We start from the raw sequence: 19630 nt of genomic DNA, 5'->3' as shown, positions 1-19630 counted from the left end.
TTTAAAGAAGGACTCGGAGACTGACACAGAAATGAAGCTAACCCGTGGCAGGCCCAGTACATCCAGTATGAATGAGAGAACCAGGTTCTTATTTTCTTCTGATCCAGGATTGAGGTTATATCTTTGCCAAGCTATTCATTTCAAATAGGTCTGCCCTGAATGACTGTTACTGTACGTCACTGAACATTTGGGCACTCACTCACTTTATTACAGAGAACGTAATTCCAAGTATTTATACTGTTGAACTATAGCTTCTTAATAGAGATGCAATAAGGATGCTGTGCTATCAGATCAAAGAGATATTGGTTATTGGTATTAAACATTGTTATCCTGGTCAACCATTCCTATGCAATAATAAACTAAAGATGAGTTAACAATTAACGGGAAATTAACTGTAAAATAGTAATAAAATGCCACATATAGAAATGAATATAATATTCCACATATGGAAAGTGTCAATTATTTGTATTGCAGTAGGAGATTGTTGCACATCATTCTGTTACATAATTTCAAATAGCAAAATGAATACTGTGATTCATCTACTACATATTTATTTAGTGAAAAGGGCACTGAAATGAAGTTGAAGTATGAAGTTATGACACCTACAGTATTGTGAGTCAATATGTGAATAAATATACAGGCCTAATAATAAATCTGGCAAAACAAAAATTTAACAAGGCAGTGGGTGTATGTCGGGGGTAATGAATTACATTACTGGGCTACCCTACCAAAATATTCCAGCTGCATATTCAGCGGTAAGATTTTGTACTTTTAGCAATCCCCCACAGATTTGATAGTAAGTGGGAAGAGTAAAGCAGTTCAGGATTAAGAATGCCATCTCGTCCTCGTCAGACACCATAATAAACATAATTCACCAAGCCAAGGGGGTCTAGTGGACATTTTTCGTCGATCGGGTCTCTGTAACCTAGCAACTTTAACCACACATGACACTATAAAAGTTACTGCTAAAAAAAAAAAAAAAGTCGTAAAAGTACGTCTGCCACTCAACTTAAACACTTCGTTAATGATCAACCTGGAATGTTCAGCAAACCGTTAGCTAGTAACACCGTGTTGCAACAGCCTCATATGGCTTAGATACTGCAACTGAAAATAATACAGTATTTTGCCAAAAATTCAACTGCAAAGGTGAGGTTTACATTCTTCATTGATTTAGCTCAGTGATGGCTATTTTATGGTGTACACCCGCAGTAATACTAACAGAAACGTGTAGGCAGTACGTTTGAAAAAAATGATGTTAGATAACTACTGTAGCCAGGGGGTCTTCAGTAGGCTGTACTATATTTTATATAGAAATGCTTTATTGCAGTTTCGGTGAAAACTTACTGTAGACTCGTGTCAGAAACAATACTATAATAAGTGAAAGTCGCATTTCAATTAGCCACGGTTTGGATGAAGTAATTACTGGGTTGAGCGCTGTAGTCTTCATTTAGTATTTATCTTCACAATTCACATTTGGAGCACATTTAATGGGATTACTGATGGTAGGATAAAAGTTTGTTTAAGTACGGAAGCTGTAATAAACATTACCTTACGGTACCTTGTTAATTACAATTTCCTCAGCGACCGGGCTGGATTTCTGCATCACTGACCGATGGAATCCCCCGAAGGTGGAGATGGACCAGCGCTTGCAGCGCTTCTTGGAGCTGCAGAAGTACACGGCAGAAGACGAACAGAAGAAATGATGGAAGAACTGGAGAGTATCAAAAATAGGGTCTCCCTGGTAAGCACTGTGCAATAGAGCTGGATTATTTTCAGAGTGGAAAAAAAGCGTAATAATAAATACTTCATATTAATTTACATATTTCATATCACAACAAATTAAGTCACGTGTTATTTCCGGGACGACATGTGTAATATTGTATCACTCCTAAAGCTTTGCCACAATGGGAAAATAACTACGGTGTGCATCACTTTTATTTATTTATTTATTTATTTATTTATTTATTTGTTGTGGTTTTTTAGACCATAAGTGAATATGAAAGAAACAGCAAACCAACAGAAGACAACATTAAATGTGGAAATATGCAGTTTTTGGAAGATTTGGTAAGCTATATTTCGACTGCCACATAACAATTGTTGGCTTAACATGTCCATTTACAAGTATTGTATGTTAATTGTGTACTGGCACTGATGTTTTTTTCTGATGTCGAATAATACAAAATAAAAAATCATATATTTTCAGAACCAGTTGGAAGAAATGTTAAAGGATTCAGTGGAAAGAAACAAATACAAGCAACAAGTAACCATTTTTATCATTGGATATCAAAATGCATGTGGAGAAAGACAGGTCATTCTAGACCAACTTCATGAGGTAAATAAAATGTTCTTTTTTTCTTTGTATTTTGACCCTGCCCATTTGTAAAGTGGTTAAGACGACTCACATAAGTACTGTGAGATATTTAGTTTTCAACCCACACCAAGTGCTATAGGTTTATTTGACTTTATTTTTTTTTAAAAAGAGAAAAGTATTGTTTTAAAATGTCTTTCATTCTTTATTGATGTGATGTTGAAATGTCTTTATTTTTTGTAGTTTTTTATTCGGCACCTCAGTTTTTTTATCAGCGGAGGAGGAAAAACTCTCAGACATTGAAGACAATGACATTGAGGACATTGCAATAAGGGTACCACTGAAATATTTCTTAAGCTGTTGACAGGTATTAAAGGTAAAATCAAATGATAGTTCAATGTACTAAATAATGTAATGCATTTTATTTTTTTATGTAGGTAAATGAGGCTCTTTTTTCTGCTGAACAGGCAACCCATCGATTAGTAGAGCTTAATAAAGAGATGTTAAACTACATGCATACCACAGTTTCATCAAAGGAAGGAAATAAGTATGTGCTTTTTATCACTTTTTTTATCAAAAGATTAGATTAATGATTTGAATTTATTGCAAAAATATGTAAAGGTAATTTTTACTTCACTATTTCATATATATATATATATATATATATATATATATATATATATATATATATATATATAATGACAATTCTCTAAAGATAAATATAGTGATTCAATATTCAATATCTTTTTTTTGTCCTGGATATTACTGTATGTATTGAAATTAAATCACACTGCACAGCACAGTACTAAGACATTCTGCTATAATAATTATCCTGGGATACAGAAACAAACATGCAATAAAGCTAATCAAGAAGATCTTTATAAGCTCATGTACAGTAGACAGTACAGTAAACGCATGGTTATGTTATTCATTGACTGCCTCATACTGTGTTACAGAACATTGAAGCAAATCAAGTGCCTTGGAAACAAGGCTATAAATTAAACAAAGCACTGGAGCACAGCCAGCACAATGCTGGATGTGGTATATCAGAAGAGTGACAGCTGTGCTTTCACCACATTGTTTGGAGGCAGTATAATAACAAGCACAGAAGATCATTAGTGAAGAGTCATTTATTACATAAGAACATAAGAAAGTTTACAAACGAGAGGAGGCCATTCAGCCCATCTTGCTCGTTTGGTTGTTAGTAGCTTATTGATCCCAGAATCTCATCAAGCAGCTTCTTGAAGGATCCCAGGGTGTCGGCTTCAACAACATTACTGGGGAGTTGGTTCCAGACCCTCACAATTATCTGTGTAAAAAAGTGCCTCCTATTTTCTGTTCTGAATGCCCCTTTATCTAATCTCCATTTGTGACCCCCGGTCCTTGTTTCTTTTTTCAGGTCGAAAAAGTCCCCTGGGTCGACATTGTCAATACCTTTTAGAATTCTGAATGCTTGAATCAGATCACCAACTGAATAGATTCAATTATTTTAGCCTGTCTGCTTACGACATGCCTTTTAAACCTAGGATAAATTCTGGTTGCTCTTCTTTGCACTCTTTCTAGAGCAGCAATATAGTTAGTAGAACAAATATAATTGTGTACTAAATGATGTATAACAAAATACTGAAGAGAGAACTAGAGAGCAGATTGAGTGTGATCATTGAGGAGATGCATCTTCCTAGTGGATAGGATCTGATAGGACTGCTCTCCAATGACACTAGATGCACCCTGTAGTTATCCTGTAGTAGCTGTTATGTTTTATATACCATATGCATAAAGCAGTGTATCATATCTATTACACAATTATACACATTTGTTTTTTCAGGAAAAGAAGGAAACTGGAAAAGGCATTAAATAAAGCTGAAGCTGAGATAACCAACTTAACAGTGAAGTTAGCTCCAACTCAAAAAGGTAGGGTACTGTTGTGCTTTAAAATGTCTGAACCCTCTGAAATACTTGAGGCAGTTTTTGCTTGACGGAGTGGGTTATTTATCTACCCTTTGAAGCTATAAGCGACTGTCAGAAATCCATATACTTAGACAGGACTGCACAATAAAAACAACAGCAACAGCAGGAACATTCTTCTGTGGTGCTGCCCACAGACTTTGGAATGCATTAACTGATTCTGTTGTGAGAATCTCCAGACCAGAAAAATGTGAGTGCAACATAACAAGTTTAGGTTCAAGTATCTTACAGTGTCTGCATAAGTAGGAGGTTCATTACAGTTTTAAACCAGTTAATTGAATTGTTTTCTGTTACAGAATTGGAAAAGAAGGAACGCAACATTAAGCAATTAATAAAACACAGTGAAATAAAAAACCTGCAGTGCCTTCAGTTCAAATCTCAAGCAGAAGACTTCAAATCCCAAACTGAAGTTATGAAGGTATCTACTGTACTGCAGAGATGGTTAAAATAATATCAACTGTAATCTGATAAGCATTCAGACTGTTTATTATGCTCTGGAGAAGCGCTTTGTAGATTTGTGTCAGCTTTCCTTTTTAAAAAAATGCAGGATTATGTTTGTGATGTGAATGTGAGCAGCCCAACTCATCAAGGAACTTGGATTCTGAAATAGTGGTTCATCGACTGTGATAATCTGAAAAGTCCTATAGCACCACATATGAAACTGACAGCTGCTCTAGGCTTCCAGTAGGATCAGTTGAAGCACCTGCTGGCAGATTCTGTATTATTCAATACAGAATTAAAAAATAGTACTGCTCAAGAGCCATTGTCAATAATGAACAGCCCTTCACAAAGCAATTTTACAAAGCAAATATTGTTTAATTGTGAATTAGCTGAATTTTATAAAAGAGAATAACCCTGTAAGCACATGACATGACCTATTAAAGAAAGGAGAGAAACACTCAATTTATTTACTGTATTTCAGCTGTCATGATATCTTTTTTGATACAAGTCAATTATATATTCTGTTGAACGAATATGAACACGGTTATTTTTTCCACAGAATATATTTCAAGTAGTGTTCAAATTACTACAATATTTGTCCCCGGCACTATATTTTACTGAATCAATATACTGGTATATGTTATATTCTGAAACAGTTTACAGTGTATATTCATAAACCTACCCAGTTATAAATTTGGAATATTAGGGATGGAAACACTAAATATTCTATTTTCAGTTTGCTGGTAGTATTTAATGTTCATTTTGCATGATAACTTTGGTTGCTAAACTTGTTATTTACATTATAAAATACGTATGACTGTTGTCACAGTATTTTATAATGTAAATAACAAGTATAATCTTAATATAAATGTGCCAGATTGAGTGAATTTTAGAGTTCCTAATCTGTAGTCACTGCAAAAAATGTGTCCAAACCTAAAATGTGCTTTGAGACATGTATTGTGTTTGGTGCTTCACACTTACGCGTAGTCATACAGTTGTCCTCCGTTATAGTGGCTTGGCAGGAGGGACCTTTTACACAATCCAGCTGACTGCGTGCAGCCTCCATGATTGCCTGCATATTTGAGCAGAAGTAACCTGCAGTGCTGTTACTGCCACCTACCACTCAACCAAAGTAAAATCCCATGGTGTGTTATGGTATAGTGTGTTAAAGAGTAGCTGGCTTCAGGTTGTGTTTCCCTTTTTATGACGTTAGCAATCATTATGAGTGGTTCTTATTGCTGTCACTCAAATCCAGTTTTATTTGACCTGAGCTCAGGAGCGGCCCTTGAGTTTGAGCTTCCAGATTCCCTTTCACTACAGACATAATAACATAGGATAACATAGGATAATAATACATAATAACATAGGATCAGCACCTGTATCGTTGTAAGAGCCAGCTCCACTTGGTGAACATCTGCTGTGAAGCAACTAGAGCTGAAGAGCTGGTCCTGAGCTCAGGTCAAAGCACTCTGAAAACAGAAACAATTGAGTACTTGCAATAAGAACCATAAAGAATGAATGCAAACAGCAAAAAAGGTAAGCGGACAGTGCCTTAAAAGCTTTGACATACATTCATGTCATTACACAGAAGGAGCTGGAGAGCCTCCAGCAGGATGTGGAGGTTCAGAAGTTTCTTCTGGACCATCAGAGAAGACAGCACTTATCCCAGCTTGAGGACTTGAGAAAGCAACTTGAACACGCCCTTCAGGGAAAGGAGCAGCTAAAACCCCATTCCTCCCAACAGGCAGAGGTGTGTAAATACAATAAAGGAAAGCCTGAATCAAAGGCAAATGCAAATTACTTCAGAATATGGGTCCATAAGTGTCAAATTAAGTACTATATATCTATTCTACTTTTTATGTATATTGCCAGAAGGATCAGTTCATATATATATATATATATATATATATATATATATATATATATATATATATATATATATATATATATATATGCAGCGCTGTTAAATGAGGAAATGCTGCCATGAGAAGCTAGATCAAAACTTTTCTCATCTGCAGAAACAAACTCATATTAAAAGACACACACACACACACACACACACAAACACACATCTTGGTATTTGTGCAGTAATATATCTGTTTTGAATACAGTAAAATAATGTAGACCTTAGGTAAATATATAATGTTGTATAAGAGGAAAATTCATAAAAGGAAAACTATTTCAATTACTAACTTGTATATTTTTATGGAGAGATACACAGGATATGATGATGCGTTTTACTGAATCAAGATACTTTTTACATTCTTAGACACAGATGTACAGTATTACTTCTTTATTTAGAAACATACTATTTGTTTTTGTTGCCACAGTGCAATCTTTTTAACCTGATGCAATATCTCAAAAAACCACAAGGTGGTGATATTGTATTTTATGAAAATCACGATCACGTGATTATACCTTAACTTTTACTAAACCATCACTGTTTCCTTAAGTTTAAAAAAGATATAAAAGAAACTAGATACAGTGACACCTTTCATTTTGTTTCTGTTTTCGTTTCCACCTTTTACTGGTAAAATGTTTTAAATATTTATAATACAAGGGTAATATTATTGAATTGTGGTTTGTCACACTTGTACTTTGCTTGAACAAAAGTTATTGTATTTCTTGCTCTTATTGTATTACTTGTATTGTAACACTTGAAATGTATTTGCTTACGATTGTAAGTCGCCCTGGATAAGGGCGTCTGCTAAGAAATAAATAATAATAATAATAATAATAATAATAATAATAATAATAATAATAGAATACAAACAAAAGACCAAACTGTAATCATTATTTCACTGTGTCCAAAAGGTTGAATAAACCCTCACAGGAAGATTATTTTTAAAGTGAAAACATAAAATCTGTAAATATGTAAACACAAGTATTTACAGTATTACATTTACCATTACTGGAGCACTGTTGATAAAATAATGTTTAATTTTGCACGTACATCACTTACACCATGATGTCTAGACAATATTATTTTATTATTAATAATAATTTATTTTCCATTCTTGTATTGTAGGAGGACCCCAGATCTTCAGGAGTTCTCCCGGAAGTGAAATGCATTGAAAAAGGTATTGTAACAGAAATGCATCATAAACTACAGTATTGCAACGTTTTGTCCCAGAACCTATGTTACTCATCTAGATCTTGATTTACAAAGATCCCTGGTTACACAACACATAGATGTACTGAAAAAGTGTGTTGAGGATGTGGACAGACCAAATAACCATACAGTTAATGCATGGAGGCACAGGCAATAGCACTTCAGCCCGATTTGGTGATTCGATATTGCCCTGAGTCTTAAGCAAAAGTCCTTTTGAACTGTGACATTTATTTATTTTCCATTGAGTTCCTGCAGCAAAATTTAAGCGGAAAACAAATTAAAAGTACGGTTTTAAAATCTTTTAAAAGAATTACATTACATCTGAACATCTGTGAACACACATGCTTGCACACTAAGAAATGCAGTGTATTAACACGTTGGTCTTTTTATTTGTATAGATGCTGTTGCATATACTGGTGACTGCTCAGTGTGTGTATATTGATCTTGATTTATTATTATTATTATTATTTATTTCTTAGCAGATGCCCTTATCCAGGGCGACTTACAATCGTAAGCAAATACATTTCAAGTGTTACAATACAAGTAATACAATAAGAGCAAGAAATACAATAACTTTTGTTCAAGCAAAGTACAAGTGTGACAAACCACAATTCAATAATACAGCAGATAATAGTGATAGTTACATCGGGATATGATTAAATAGTGATAGTTACATCAGGATGTGATTAAATACAAAGTACTACAGGTTAAACACATGGCAGATTACAGTATTCTGAAGTACAGGATTAAATGCAGTAAAATAGGGGGCAGATAAGAGCAAAATAAAGCACATTTACATGAAGGGTGATAGTGTCCCAGGATACAAACAGAGGAGTTCTACAGGTGCTCTTTGAAGAGGTGAGTCTTGAGGAGGCGCCGGAATGTGGTCAGGGACTGGGCAGTCCTGACATCTGTAGGAAGGTCATTCCACCACTGCGGAGCAAGGGTGGAGAAGGAGCGGGCTCTGGAGGCAGGGGAGCGTAGCGGAGGTAGAGCTAGTCTTCTAGTGCAGGCGGAGCGGAGAGGTCGAGTGGGGGTGTAGGGAGAGATGAGGGTCTGGAGGTAGCTGGGTGCAGTCTGGTCAAGGCATCTGTAGGCTAGTACAAGAGTCTTGAACTGGATGCGAGCGGTGATCGGGAGCCAGTGGAGCGAGCGGCGTAGTGGAGTAGCGTGGGCGAAGCGAGGCAGAGAGAACACCAGGCGGGCAGCAGAGTTCTGGATGAGCTGGAGCGGACGGGTGGCGGACGCAGGGAGGCCAGCCAGGAGGGAGTTGCAGTAGTCTAGGCGGGAGAGTACCAGGGCCTGGACCAGGAGCTGGGTAGCATAGTTGGTGAGGAAGGGTCGGATTCTTCGGATGTTGCTGAGGAAGAATCGGCAAGTGCGTGCCACAGTGGAGATGTGCTGGGAATAAGAGAGGCAGGGGTCCAGGGTGACTCCAAGGTTCTTAGCTGAGGAAGAGGGAGAGAGTGTGGTAGATTCCAGAGGAACAGAGATAGAGAGATCAGAGGAGGGGGAGGAGGAGGGAAAGAAAAGGAGGTCAGATTTAGAGAGGTTGAGTTTGAGGTGATGCAAGTGCATCCAGGAGGAAATAGCAGAATCATAGCATCAAAACACTTTATCTGCATGTAGGGACATCCTCTTGTTCAGCTACTTTATCTACACACTCAAGCTTGATTTACAGTGCCTGAATGCATTTAGTAGTATCCTCAAGCTGGTTTCGTAGACCACGATTAGTGCAAGATTACTGCTCATCAGGGTCTGTAAAACCAGACGATTGTGTCGGTGTCTTTTTAAATTTTTTTATATAAATCTTTTTTACTGTTGGAGATTTAATTTTTTTTATAGACACATTTATGAAATGTTAAACCGGTGAACTACAAATGAGCATGGGATGTTACAAAGGAATAGTGAGTCTTCAAGTACTGTACATACCAGGGAGCAGATACCATTTAAATTCTGTGCTCAGCATTAGCTAAGGTGGAATACGTGTTGGTATTAAAACCAAAATTCACAATGCTACCAAATTGCTTGGTGTTAAACCAAAATTCAAGGCCCCGCATAAATGGGATTGTAAGGGTAGGGGTGAGGGGTCACTTCAAGGTGGTAATAAAACACATTCATTGAAACTTTGTAGAACCTGCGTAAGGTAACTTTTTAAAGGTAGCTTCGAAGTTCTTATACAGTGCATTAAGTTTTTTTTTTTTAAAAACACTATATATACATGAAATATAAAATGGGCAGCATATCATACTTAATATTCTGCATCTGCACAAAATATTGGCCATGGTTCAATGAAGAAAATAATAAATCTGTATTTATCTAACCGCAAAAATATTCAGGTCTAGGCCGGATGAGAAAAGTTTTGATCTAGCTTCTCATGGCGGCGTTTCCTCATTTAACAGCACTGAATGATATATTGGTGTGTTTTTGCCCTGGAATACATTATTATGTGCTTTGATAATCACTTGGCTTCAGGGGCACAAATGGTAGTTTGCCTTTATTCAGTAGTAGTTAAGTGTAATATATGAAAAATGTATTTATCTGCAAAGAAGTAAAATACTAACATTCTTTGAGCATTAAGGACATACCTTGTGTACCAGTCAGAAACAGGGCATTGTTGCCAAAAACGCCTTGCCAGTGCTATTTGAAAGCTAAGATAGTGATGCTGCCATTAAGAATAATACTTAGGGGTCATTTTTAGAATTGTAATTGGAAGATTAATGCAGTGCCAAGAAGGAATACATTAACAACATGAGGCGGGGTGTGTAGGTAAGATAATGCATTGCTTTCATTAAAAAGCAATCTGCGTGGAGCCTGTCCACTGCCACTGGAAACTCTTCAGCTGTCACCTTTATCAGGGAAACAAGAGAAAGCCACTATATTTTAATCACTGGTGTTTGTCAGGAACGTAAAACAGTTAGCTTCCCACAAATCAACAGACATGTATCCTGATAAAACAAGCGAGTTGGAAATGCCTGGCCCCAAAGCAGCACCAAGTCCAGTGTGATCAAAGCAAAAATAATGGTAAAAGATTCATGCAATGCATTTGGTCTCAGGTTTCTGTCCACCTCCAGTTTTGAAGACAGCATACCTGTGAGTATAAGTTAGCCATGATTTATAGTATTTGCTCCGCACTGACATCATTTTAAAGCACTGTGCTTTATAAAGTGCAGTATAATACTACTACATCATAAAACCATCCCCAGGCATTGTCATAAATATTCATTTTATCATGTCTTAGATAAAAAAAGGTCCAGCTGCCTAAATGTACTGCTTAACACATGTAGTAAATGCTTTTTCAGAGATAGAGGCATTTAGACACATACAAGCAGATACAGGAACACACTTCTGATCACTGTCGTTGACAAGTTGTATTTTCATTCCTTAAGCATCACATTGCAAATGGCTTGGGGGTTTTCTAAAGGAATACATTCTCATGCTAAATTGTACCAGTCATACAATATGTTCCTTAGAGGTGCTTAAATCTGTATTTATTGTTTGCGTTTATATACTGTAAGTGTCATGTTTTATTTTGTTGAAATATCATTTATTAATAAAGTTGGCATGTTCAGTTTGCTTTGCCCTCATTATTAATATGATTTCGGGAAGCTAGAACTAGTAAAAGAGGAATATTATTACCATTATTGTTTTAAAGATATGCAAATTCAAATACAGCACTGTGATGAAGATACACAGCTGCATCCTGCTACATTTCCAGAAGGTCACATGGTCTGTTTGTAGCTAGACCATTGGAGTTAGTTTGAGCTACAACACATTAAGTAGTTAGGCACCAGCAGACAGCGGCAGCTTTGAATCTATAGCATTATCTTTGAGATGTCCGCATATACCGAACTGAAGTACAAAATACAACCACAGAATCAAAGCTCTGAATGACCAGTGAGTATAAAGCTTGTGCTAATGGGAAGTAAAACAAAAAAAATTGTGGCATGTTTATTTTTTTTTCTTTGTGAAGTTCTAAACAGCCATATGTTTTAGTTCTAAACAGCCATATGTTAAAAAATAAGTATTTAGTTTTAATAAATCCCAATTCAGTATTTCATTTTGGTGTACTCTCATCAAAGAGGATAACCTTACAATGTCCTTGTAGGGTTAAGTGCCTCCGTTTGGATGACATTGATTAGCCATTGGTATGTCTTATCTGGCACACTGTAGTACTGCCAAAATCATATCATTTCCTAAATGACACAACATTAAGTAGTAAATTATCTTGTTTAATGGTAGTGCAAACCCCCGCCCCCCAATCTATATGAAAGATACCTTCCCTCAGCAAAGGCTGTATGATGGTGCGTTTCATTACAGTGCAGAATTGATCTTGACCTGTTTTATGTTCATATTACTTCCTTCTATAAATAACAAACAGTAATGTCAGACAGAAATCAGAATCAGAAAACTGTAGGTTACAAAAACAAAATCGTATTAAAAATTAGAGTGCTACATTTTAGACATGGAATAATGTTTTTTTCTCTTATAATGAACAACAAAAATAACATAAAGAATATTAGTATTTCTGTGATTCCATCAATGTATGCATTTAAATTAAACATATTTATTTTAATTATCTGAAGGGAAACTTAAACTGTTACTGAACAGGCTGTAGGATATATTGCTGTAGGTAGCAGGGAAAGCCAGAAGATAGTGATCTATTTTATTGATCTTTGAATATCTTAACATCAGCCTTTTACTTTGTATTTTTCAAGAGAGTGCTAAACATGCTAAATAATATACTGTTAAGATTAAGAGAGGTCAGTTGGATTACATGTTTTAAAAGTGTTACTGAACAAGCTATAGGTTTGACAGATAAAAACACATTACTTGCCTTTGCCTGATGTTTTGTATGTATTCCTGCAAAATATTTTTCCTGTGTCCTAAATCCGTTTTGAACAGTTATTTCCATTTCACATTGGGACTTTGGCCTGAACATTTCTTGTGAGCCTAACAACAAGACGTCAGTGTGTCTGCTGTGACTCAGCCGGTAAAGTTTACATGTAGTTTGTTGTTATTTGCCAGTTCAAATAGTGCGTTTGCTTCAGCATCTCATGCTGTCTTTCAAAGATTTTACTGTTGTGGATTTTAGAATCGTACGTATTTTACTTATTATTACAAACGTTTCATGCATATTCATCTTCCCACCCCTATATATGCCCCAGATGAAGGTTGTACGAATCCTAGCAACGATACCAGACAGACAGACAAATCAAAACGCTGAAACGCTGAACATGCTGTGATGGTTTAAGACATTTTCGTGGCAAGACCCCAAGTGTGAAATGAAAATAACTGCTTAAAAGAGAGACTTATGATCGAGGACATAAAAATATCATATCATTAAGAAAAACACATGAACTTCAGATGAAATGTTTATAGTTGCAAAAATACTATAAATCAAATTTATATTCAAATTTAGACTTTCTTTTTAAAAATGCTATTCTGCAACATTTGTGTTAAAATGTAATATTTTGTATCATAGTTACACTTGATACACTCTGAGCACAACACTGCAAACACGGCCTGGCTTTTTTTCGATAGGGTTAAAAAAAATCAGGTAATCTATCATCAGGATAGCCACTGTAATAAAATCACAAACGACCTGTCTGTGGTAGCGCAGTCAGACTGTCGTCCTCCTTTTTTACACTTTTCGGCATGGAATCTGAGTATTTCATTTTTATCACTTGATTGGCTGCACTGGGACTCTTTAAAATTCTAAAATATCTGAAATCCTATACAAATCCAATGAGTTCTGTCATTAATCATGTGTTTGGGGTATTATCTAAGGTTTTTACTCTGAAATATGCCATTAAAAGTTGCGGAAATTAATTGGTGCTATCGAAGGTAATGGTTACCAGTGACACATTTTCTCAAATTTGAAGAAAAATTATGGATAGGGAAATTCCTTGTGGAATTTTTATAGACGGCTGCTTTCTCCTGCAATTGTTTATTGCAAATGTTATTACTGTGATCTATTGCTCTATCAAGTTTTGTCTATAAGGGTTACCATTTTGAAGCACTCAACAAATACAGACTCTAGCCATTACTGTTAGTTGTTCTGGAGCAGAGGTTTTGACACTCATGCAGTAATCTGGTCTTGCAAATGTCAGAAGTGTTCCCATTCTCAGCGCAATACAAAAGGATTGTACATATATGGGGGGTTTCATTTCTGTTTAAACTAAAAACATAATTTACATGATTTGTGCCATCCAAACTAGATTATTTTAATTACGACTATTCAGCCTTTGTTAACAAGTGGCTTCTGTTTTGTAGTATATAATAAAAAATAAAAAAAGCACAGAAAATACTTTAAGTATTATATTCACACTTACTTTTTTTGTTGTAAAATGACTGAAGAATTCTTATCCAGTCTAATTTCCTAAACCGTTTAATCGACTGATCTGTGCAGTACAATGCACAGACTGGACATGTCCCCTATATCTCCACTCAACATCTCATTTGAAAATCAGACATATTGTATCTTGGTGAGATTTTAAGTCTTGTAACATGGCAAATCTTGTCGTGTCATATATATATATATATAGCAATAGTCTTCCCGAGGGGCATTTCATTTTCCTGAGTCTGCAGTACATAATTAATATATGATTAATCCAGTTTATATTCAGGCCGTCATATTTGTTTACATCATCAAGTTGAATTTGTTTGAATTTCAGAAATTCAGAAAACAGTGACATTTTAATCACCATTTTAGAGTTTGGAGCATCTTTCATTTCTAGCATGTTTTGTAATTAATTTTCTGTTAAGTCACAGAATCGCTATTGAGCAGTTTTTTTCACATCTCCCCTGCACGCCTCACAACAAGAGAAAATTGTGTTCCTTTGAAACGGGGCGGGACTGACAGTGATGTGAACCAATCACATATCAGAGGGAGAAAATTGCCCAGTGGTGTAAGGATGTTAGGGCAATGGTTCAATCTACTTTTGCTCCTATGATGAGGTTTTCACCAACCACAGGCCAGAATTTCCAACCACTGATTCATATATATATAGTGCTCCAGATAAGGTTTTGGGTCATCGAGTAATTTACTCTCCAATGTAGACAAAATGTGAGTAAAATATATTAAATATATATTTAAACAAAACATGAAAACTGCACCACTCTTCCATTTTTTTTTTAAAAGGTGTCATCGGCTCCTAGAAGGTGTAACATATGAATACCAACTGGAAGAAGTCAAATTGTTCTCATTAATTGCTTTTATTTTTATTCGAAGATGAAAAAAAAGGATTTCCTGCAGAGATGACAATTGAAGTGTCTGAGCTGTCTGAAAGAGGAAAAGAAGCAGGACAACCTAAGGTAAAGAGATACCATACAACTTATATTTAAGATTGCTTGTCCTGACCAAATCCCTACTGAAATGAATAGCGTGTGATCCCCTTTGCAAACCAGAACCTGTATCTTCTGGAATTCATGAACAGTCTTGTCTGCCTAAAAGCAATGCAAATCAAACTCCAGCCCACAATGAATTGACGTACATTTAATTAAATATGTATGGTGTACTGAATAACCAGAAACAATGTATTCAAAACATATTCTGGTAACTAGAGCCGTAAAGCAGTACTTCGATCGTTCATATGCTTCTGTTGGACGGCACAACTGAACAATTCTGTTGTCAACAGCAACGGACCACAGCCCAGTGTGCCTGCATTCAGTTTCGTTTTCTGCACTTGTAAACATTTGTTAACAAGAGGCATTGCAATTTAGTGTGACAAATTAGGCTAAACTTTTTATCTCTGGTTGTTTGCGCACATACTGATTGGACTGCTTTTTCGTCTAAAGATTGCCAGGGAAGATAAATGAACAGTGGGAGCAATTAGAGTAAGAAAAAACTAAAGATTGGCTGACATGATTTAAGTTTACTGCTAAGGTAGTTTGTCATTTTGTCTCTGTAGTCTCTATCAGAATTGACTAAAACTGTAAACATAAATCATTATCTTAATTTATTTCACCAAACTGTAGCCTGTGGAAAAGATTTCTTTTTTTTTTTTCTTTGTTGACCTTAGGGACTCAAGCAAAGCAGTCACTGTAAACTTTTTTTTTTTTTTTTTTTACTAAGAATCAATGTAATTAGTATCCAAGCATGTTTTATAGTAGTATACGCAGGCCAGGTTGGTAATGGTGTATGTGACCTTTACTTGAAAGATGATGATTGTAAATGACTACCAAGGTTGTTATAGAAGTAATTTAGGAAAAGTATGCCTTGTAGATTATTGATAATCACGCTGACAAAATGATGCCTTGAACCTTTGAAAACAGTTTAGCCATTATACATAGTACGACTGCATGTAGTACCCAATCAGGCTTTTTTTCATATGGTGTAGTTTATGCGATACATGTGCGCTTATATTTTCGTTTTAGGGAGAAGAAAGCATTTTGTTTCTGTCTGTCACTGTGTGTCTTCATTTAAAAAAAAAAAAAAAAGCTTCTTGTTAGTTAGGAATAATAAGACCAAGATTTGATGTGCAGGATACAAAGGTCATGCACTATTGGAAAACTATAAAAACCTGTCAGGTTAAAAAATAAATGATTGGGTTGCTGTGCATGAAAGTCATTTTTCCTATCGTATATATTACTATTATAATGATACCTTCATTTTTATATAGCGCCTTTCATAGTAGACCACCATCAGAAAGCACTTTACAGAGGTAGGCTGTGAACTGTGCATTGCATGCAGAGTCACTTACAACAGGACAATGATTTAACATCTCATCTGCAGGATGGAGCACAAGGAGGTTAAGTGATTTGCTTAGGGTCACACAGTGAGTCAGTCAGTGGCAGAGGTTGGATTTGAACCGGTGACCTTTTGGTTACAAGCCCTGGACTTTAACCACTGGACCATACTGCCTCCTTAATTCAACATTATTATATTGAATTCACAACATTTTATAAGAAAACGTTTTGTTTTGTTTAACCAGACATACAGGTATGTGATAAAAAATAACCTGTATCTATTTTTAATACAATTGCAGTAATAAAGATGCAGGAACATTAAGAATTTTGTCTAAAGAAACATGAATATAGGAAACTTGTTGAGTTAGATAGGAGAATTTATCATTCACAGCCAACTTGCATTTTCTTTTTTCTTTTCTTTTTTTTTTTAACAAAACAAAACAGATTCATGCATTTAGTAGGTTTTTGACTAATTTCATGCATTCCATAATTGCTGGGTATTATTTCCAGATAGAAAATGGTAGTGCCAAATAAATTCTGCACCCTTTAAAATATCTGTGTTTTTTAGATTTGGTAGGACAATATGTAAACAGCGAATCAGCAAACAGTGAATCAACAAACAGGTATCATTCTGCCGATATTTCTGGAATTTAATTGTAGATTGAATCTGCCCCAAAGTTTCATTATATTGGATGAACAGCAGAACAGTGTAGGTGATATAGTGTATACAGATGGATGGCTTCCTTTTATCCTCGTATTATGATATTTTCTTCACCAAGATTCTCCAGGTACAGTGTAAGTACAAATGTGTGATATACGTACAGATATACAGACAGGCACCTCCCCAGCTTCAAGCATTCTCAGTGTTTCGTGTTGAAAAATGTTGTAACCTAGTTTTGTTACAATTGGCTAAGCGGTTCTCTATGTATGTGGAAATGTAAGTAGGATTTACATATGTACAGATGTCCCACACAGGATATAATAATCTAGTGACCTTTTTTTATTTTATTTTATAACGTCATTATATAGGCTTAAGTTAAACCAGTATTCAGTATTAAAGAGAGTCCATTTAATCAGCAGCCAAAATTGTCATTTTGAAGTTGGCTTCTTACTACATGTACTTGAGGGTGAGAATCTGTTTATTGTTTGGCATCTAATGTAGGCAGTTTATCTTACCGGCTCATATTCCAAAACATACCATTAAACCTGACATTAACTGCATATGTCTCTTACTAGCTAAGATAACACATGTTGCATTACATTGCTTTTATTATTGTGGCAAGCCTATGGTTGTTGCAAAATATCAGGAGTTGCCTTTATCCAAAAATAGAATCCAAGAATTAATTGAAGTTCACCCCATGGTAAAGTCATGTCTGAATAAAACCAGGGATTGTTTGTGTAACCTCTGTATGGCTGTCTACAATGAAAAGAAAACATTAGTGGCATAGTACTTCAAAATGAAACACTACAGAATGTTCATTCTGTGGTTTTATTGAAAAATATACCAGACATTGAAGACATTGAAAAAGACTTCTTGTCGAAACCTTTGTCACTGAATTTGTGTTTCTTTTAATATTTCACGGGGCGCGAGCTAGGGCAGTGAAAGCAATTAGGTTTGAGGTGTTTGTGCATCTTGAGATTGAAAAGAGCAGCTCGTGATCAAGCTGCTTTGAGGTTTTGTGCTTGAGAGGTATGGACAGGAAAGGGGGTCCCTGACTGTCGGGGCCCTGACTGATGGTGATTAGGGCTCTGCCTCAGGCCAGTTGCTCGGCAACCTCGGGCACCCAAAAACACACGATAGGCACCATCGGGCGAGGAAGCTGGTTCTGTCAATTTCTGAAAGAGGAAGACCAGCGACCCATGATTTTGATGAGATGGTGATTGACGTTTGCTTTGGCAGCAGAAGTGGCTGCTCCGATTCTGAAGAACTGGGGAGAGAGGCCTGCCTTGGATATGAGGGAGGCTAAATGAGTAGTGAACCAATGTCTTGTATGATTGTTCTGGAAGAATTGATGAATAGAGGGTCTGCTGGAAGGAAAGGACTCTTGTAGGAAACGTACTTGAGCACGGAGGAGTAGGGACATATTGGAGAATTGATTTTTGATATTTGAATGAACTGTCCTTTATGAAGCTGATCAGTTTTTAAGGAACGTAGAAGGATAATGAAATGGGAATCGGGGACCAAGGATAGGTCCCTGGAATGTATCCCTGAGGGCAGTTGATGAGACTGTAAACTCTGAGCACCTGAGGAAGACGAAGAATGCAGTGAGACACAAAACTTCCATGACTAGATCGTTGAAGGGAGAAAAACAGCCATTGCAGAGAATTGAAATGATGAAAAATGAAAATAATAGGTCAGTTGATATGGGTAGCCGAGATGGGGAGAAACGGGGGAAGCTTCGAACTGCGAGTATGGATAGAAGAGTCGGGGAGGGCACTGACAGGAGGCGGTACTGATATTGAATTGCAGAGATGTAGGACTAGATGGTAGCAGGAGCGAGGAGAAGAGAGTCCCGGGAGTGAACTATAAATTAAATAATACAGTCGTGATTGAATGGGAAAGGTTGGATATTGTTTTGAGCGCAGAAGGATGAAAATGATGACCATCCTGACGAATAAGCTGCTTTTGTAGATGGGGTTAAAGCCACGGCCATGTAGCTCCGGGCAGATTGAAGCAGGCTGAAAAGGTTTGAATTCAATCCAGCAGTAAGTGCTGAATCTGTGGAGTTTGAAGTGGTGTTGGCGAGGCTGAAGGAACCAGCTGGAGGAATCGGGACACCTGCAGGCGAGAGAGAGCGTCAGCAGTATTATTATGTATGCCTGGGAGGTGGCGGGCTTGAATTATAAATTTATGAGATACGGAGATAAAGATGAGGTGACGGAGTAGACTCATAATCAGGGGAGAGGTTGAGCGACCTTTATTGATCATATGGACTGAAGAATAAAATTGATTTCCTTGCTTATTGGTGGCCCCAGAGATGCACAGCTGTAACGATAGGGTAGATTTCTAATAGAGCTGTGGGTTTGAGGTGGTGGGATAGGTTCTGAATTTCTGGGGGTCACTCGCTAGAGAACCATTCAGATCAGAGGAATCCGAGGACTCCTGAGTGGGA

The 19630-nt window shown here is 36.5% G+C and overlaps 1 protein-coding gene across 4 annotated transcripts in view; it reads left to right on the top strand.

The window, feature by feature from the left end:
- Positions 1 to 1629: 1629 nt before the first annotated feature.
- The window catches only part of LOC117408556 (uncharacterized), a 47905-nt gene continuing 29904 nt past the window's right edge, over positions 1630 to 19630 (top strand). For 2 of the 4 annotated variants that reach the window (XM_058992526.1, XM_058992518.1), the window contains exons 1-10: positions 1630 to 1741; positions 1984 to 2064; positions 2204 to 2332; positions 2552 to 2642; positions 2746 to 2855; positions 4134 to 4219; positions 4570 to 4691; positions 6303 to 6464; positions 7743 to 7794; positions 15061 to 15143. In XM_058992526.1, the coding sequence (XP_058848509.1) occupies positions 2328 to 2332; positions 2552 to 2642; positions 2746 to 2855; positions 4134 to 4219; positions 4570 to 4691; positions 6303 to 6464; positions 7743 to 7794; positions 15061 to 15143 (711 nt within the window). In that variant the 5' untranslated portion in view covers positions 1630 to 1741; positions 1984 to 2064; positions 2204 to 2327. The remainder of the gene's footprint in view (positions 1742 to 1983; positions 2065 to 2203; positions 2333 to 2551; positions 2643 to 2745; positions 2856 to 4133; positions 4220 to 4569; positions 4692 to 6302; positions 6465 to 7742; positions 7795 to 15060; positions 15144 to 19630) is intronic. The other 2 variants (XM_058992516.1, XM_058992537.1) reach the window with 2 other exon arrangements.

The sequence above is a fragment of the Acipenser ruthenus genome, chromosome 2 (genome assembly GCF_902713425.1).
Source record: "Acipenser ruthenus chromosome 2, fAciRut3.2 maternal haplotype, whole genome shotgun sequence".
Taxonomy (NCBI): Eukaryota; Metazoa; Chordata; class Actinopteri; order Acipenseriformes; family Acipenseridae; genus Acipenser; species Acipenser ruthenus.
The sequence above is the reverse complement of the archived record's forward strand: the minus strand, read 5'-3'. Positions and strand labels throughout refer to the sequence as shown.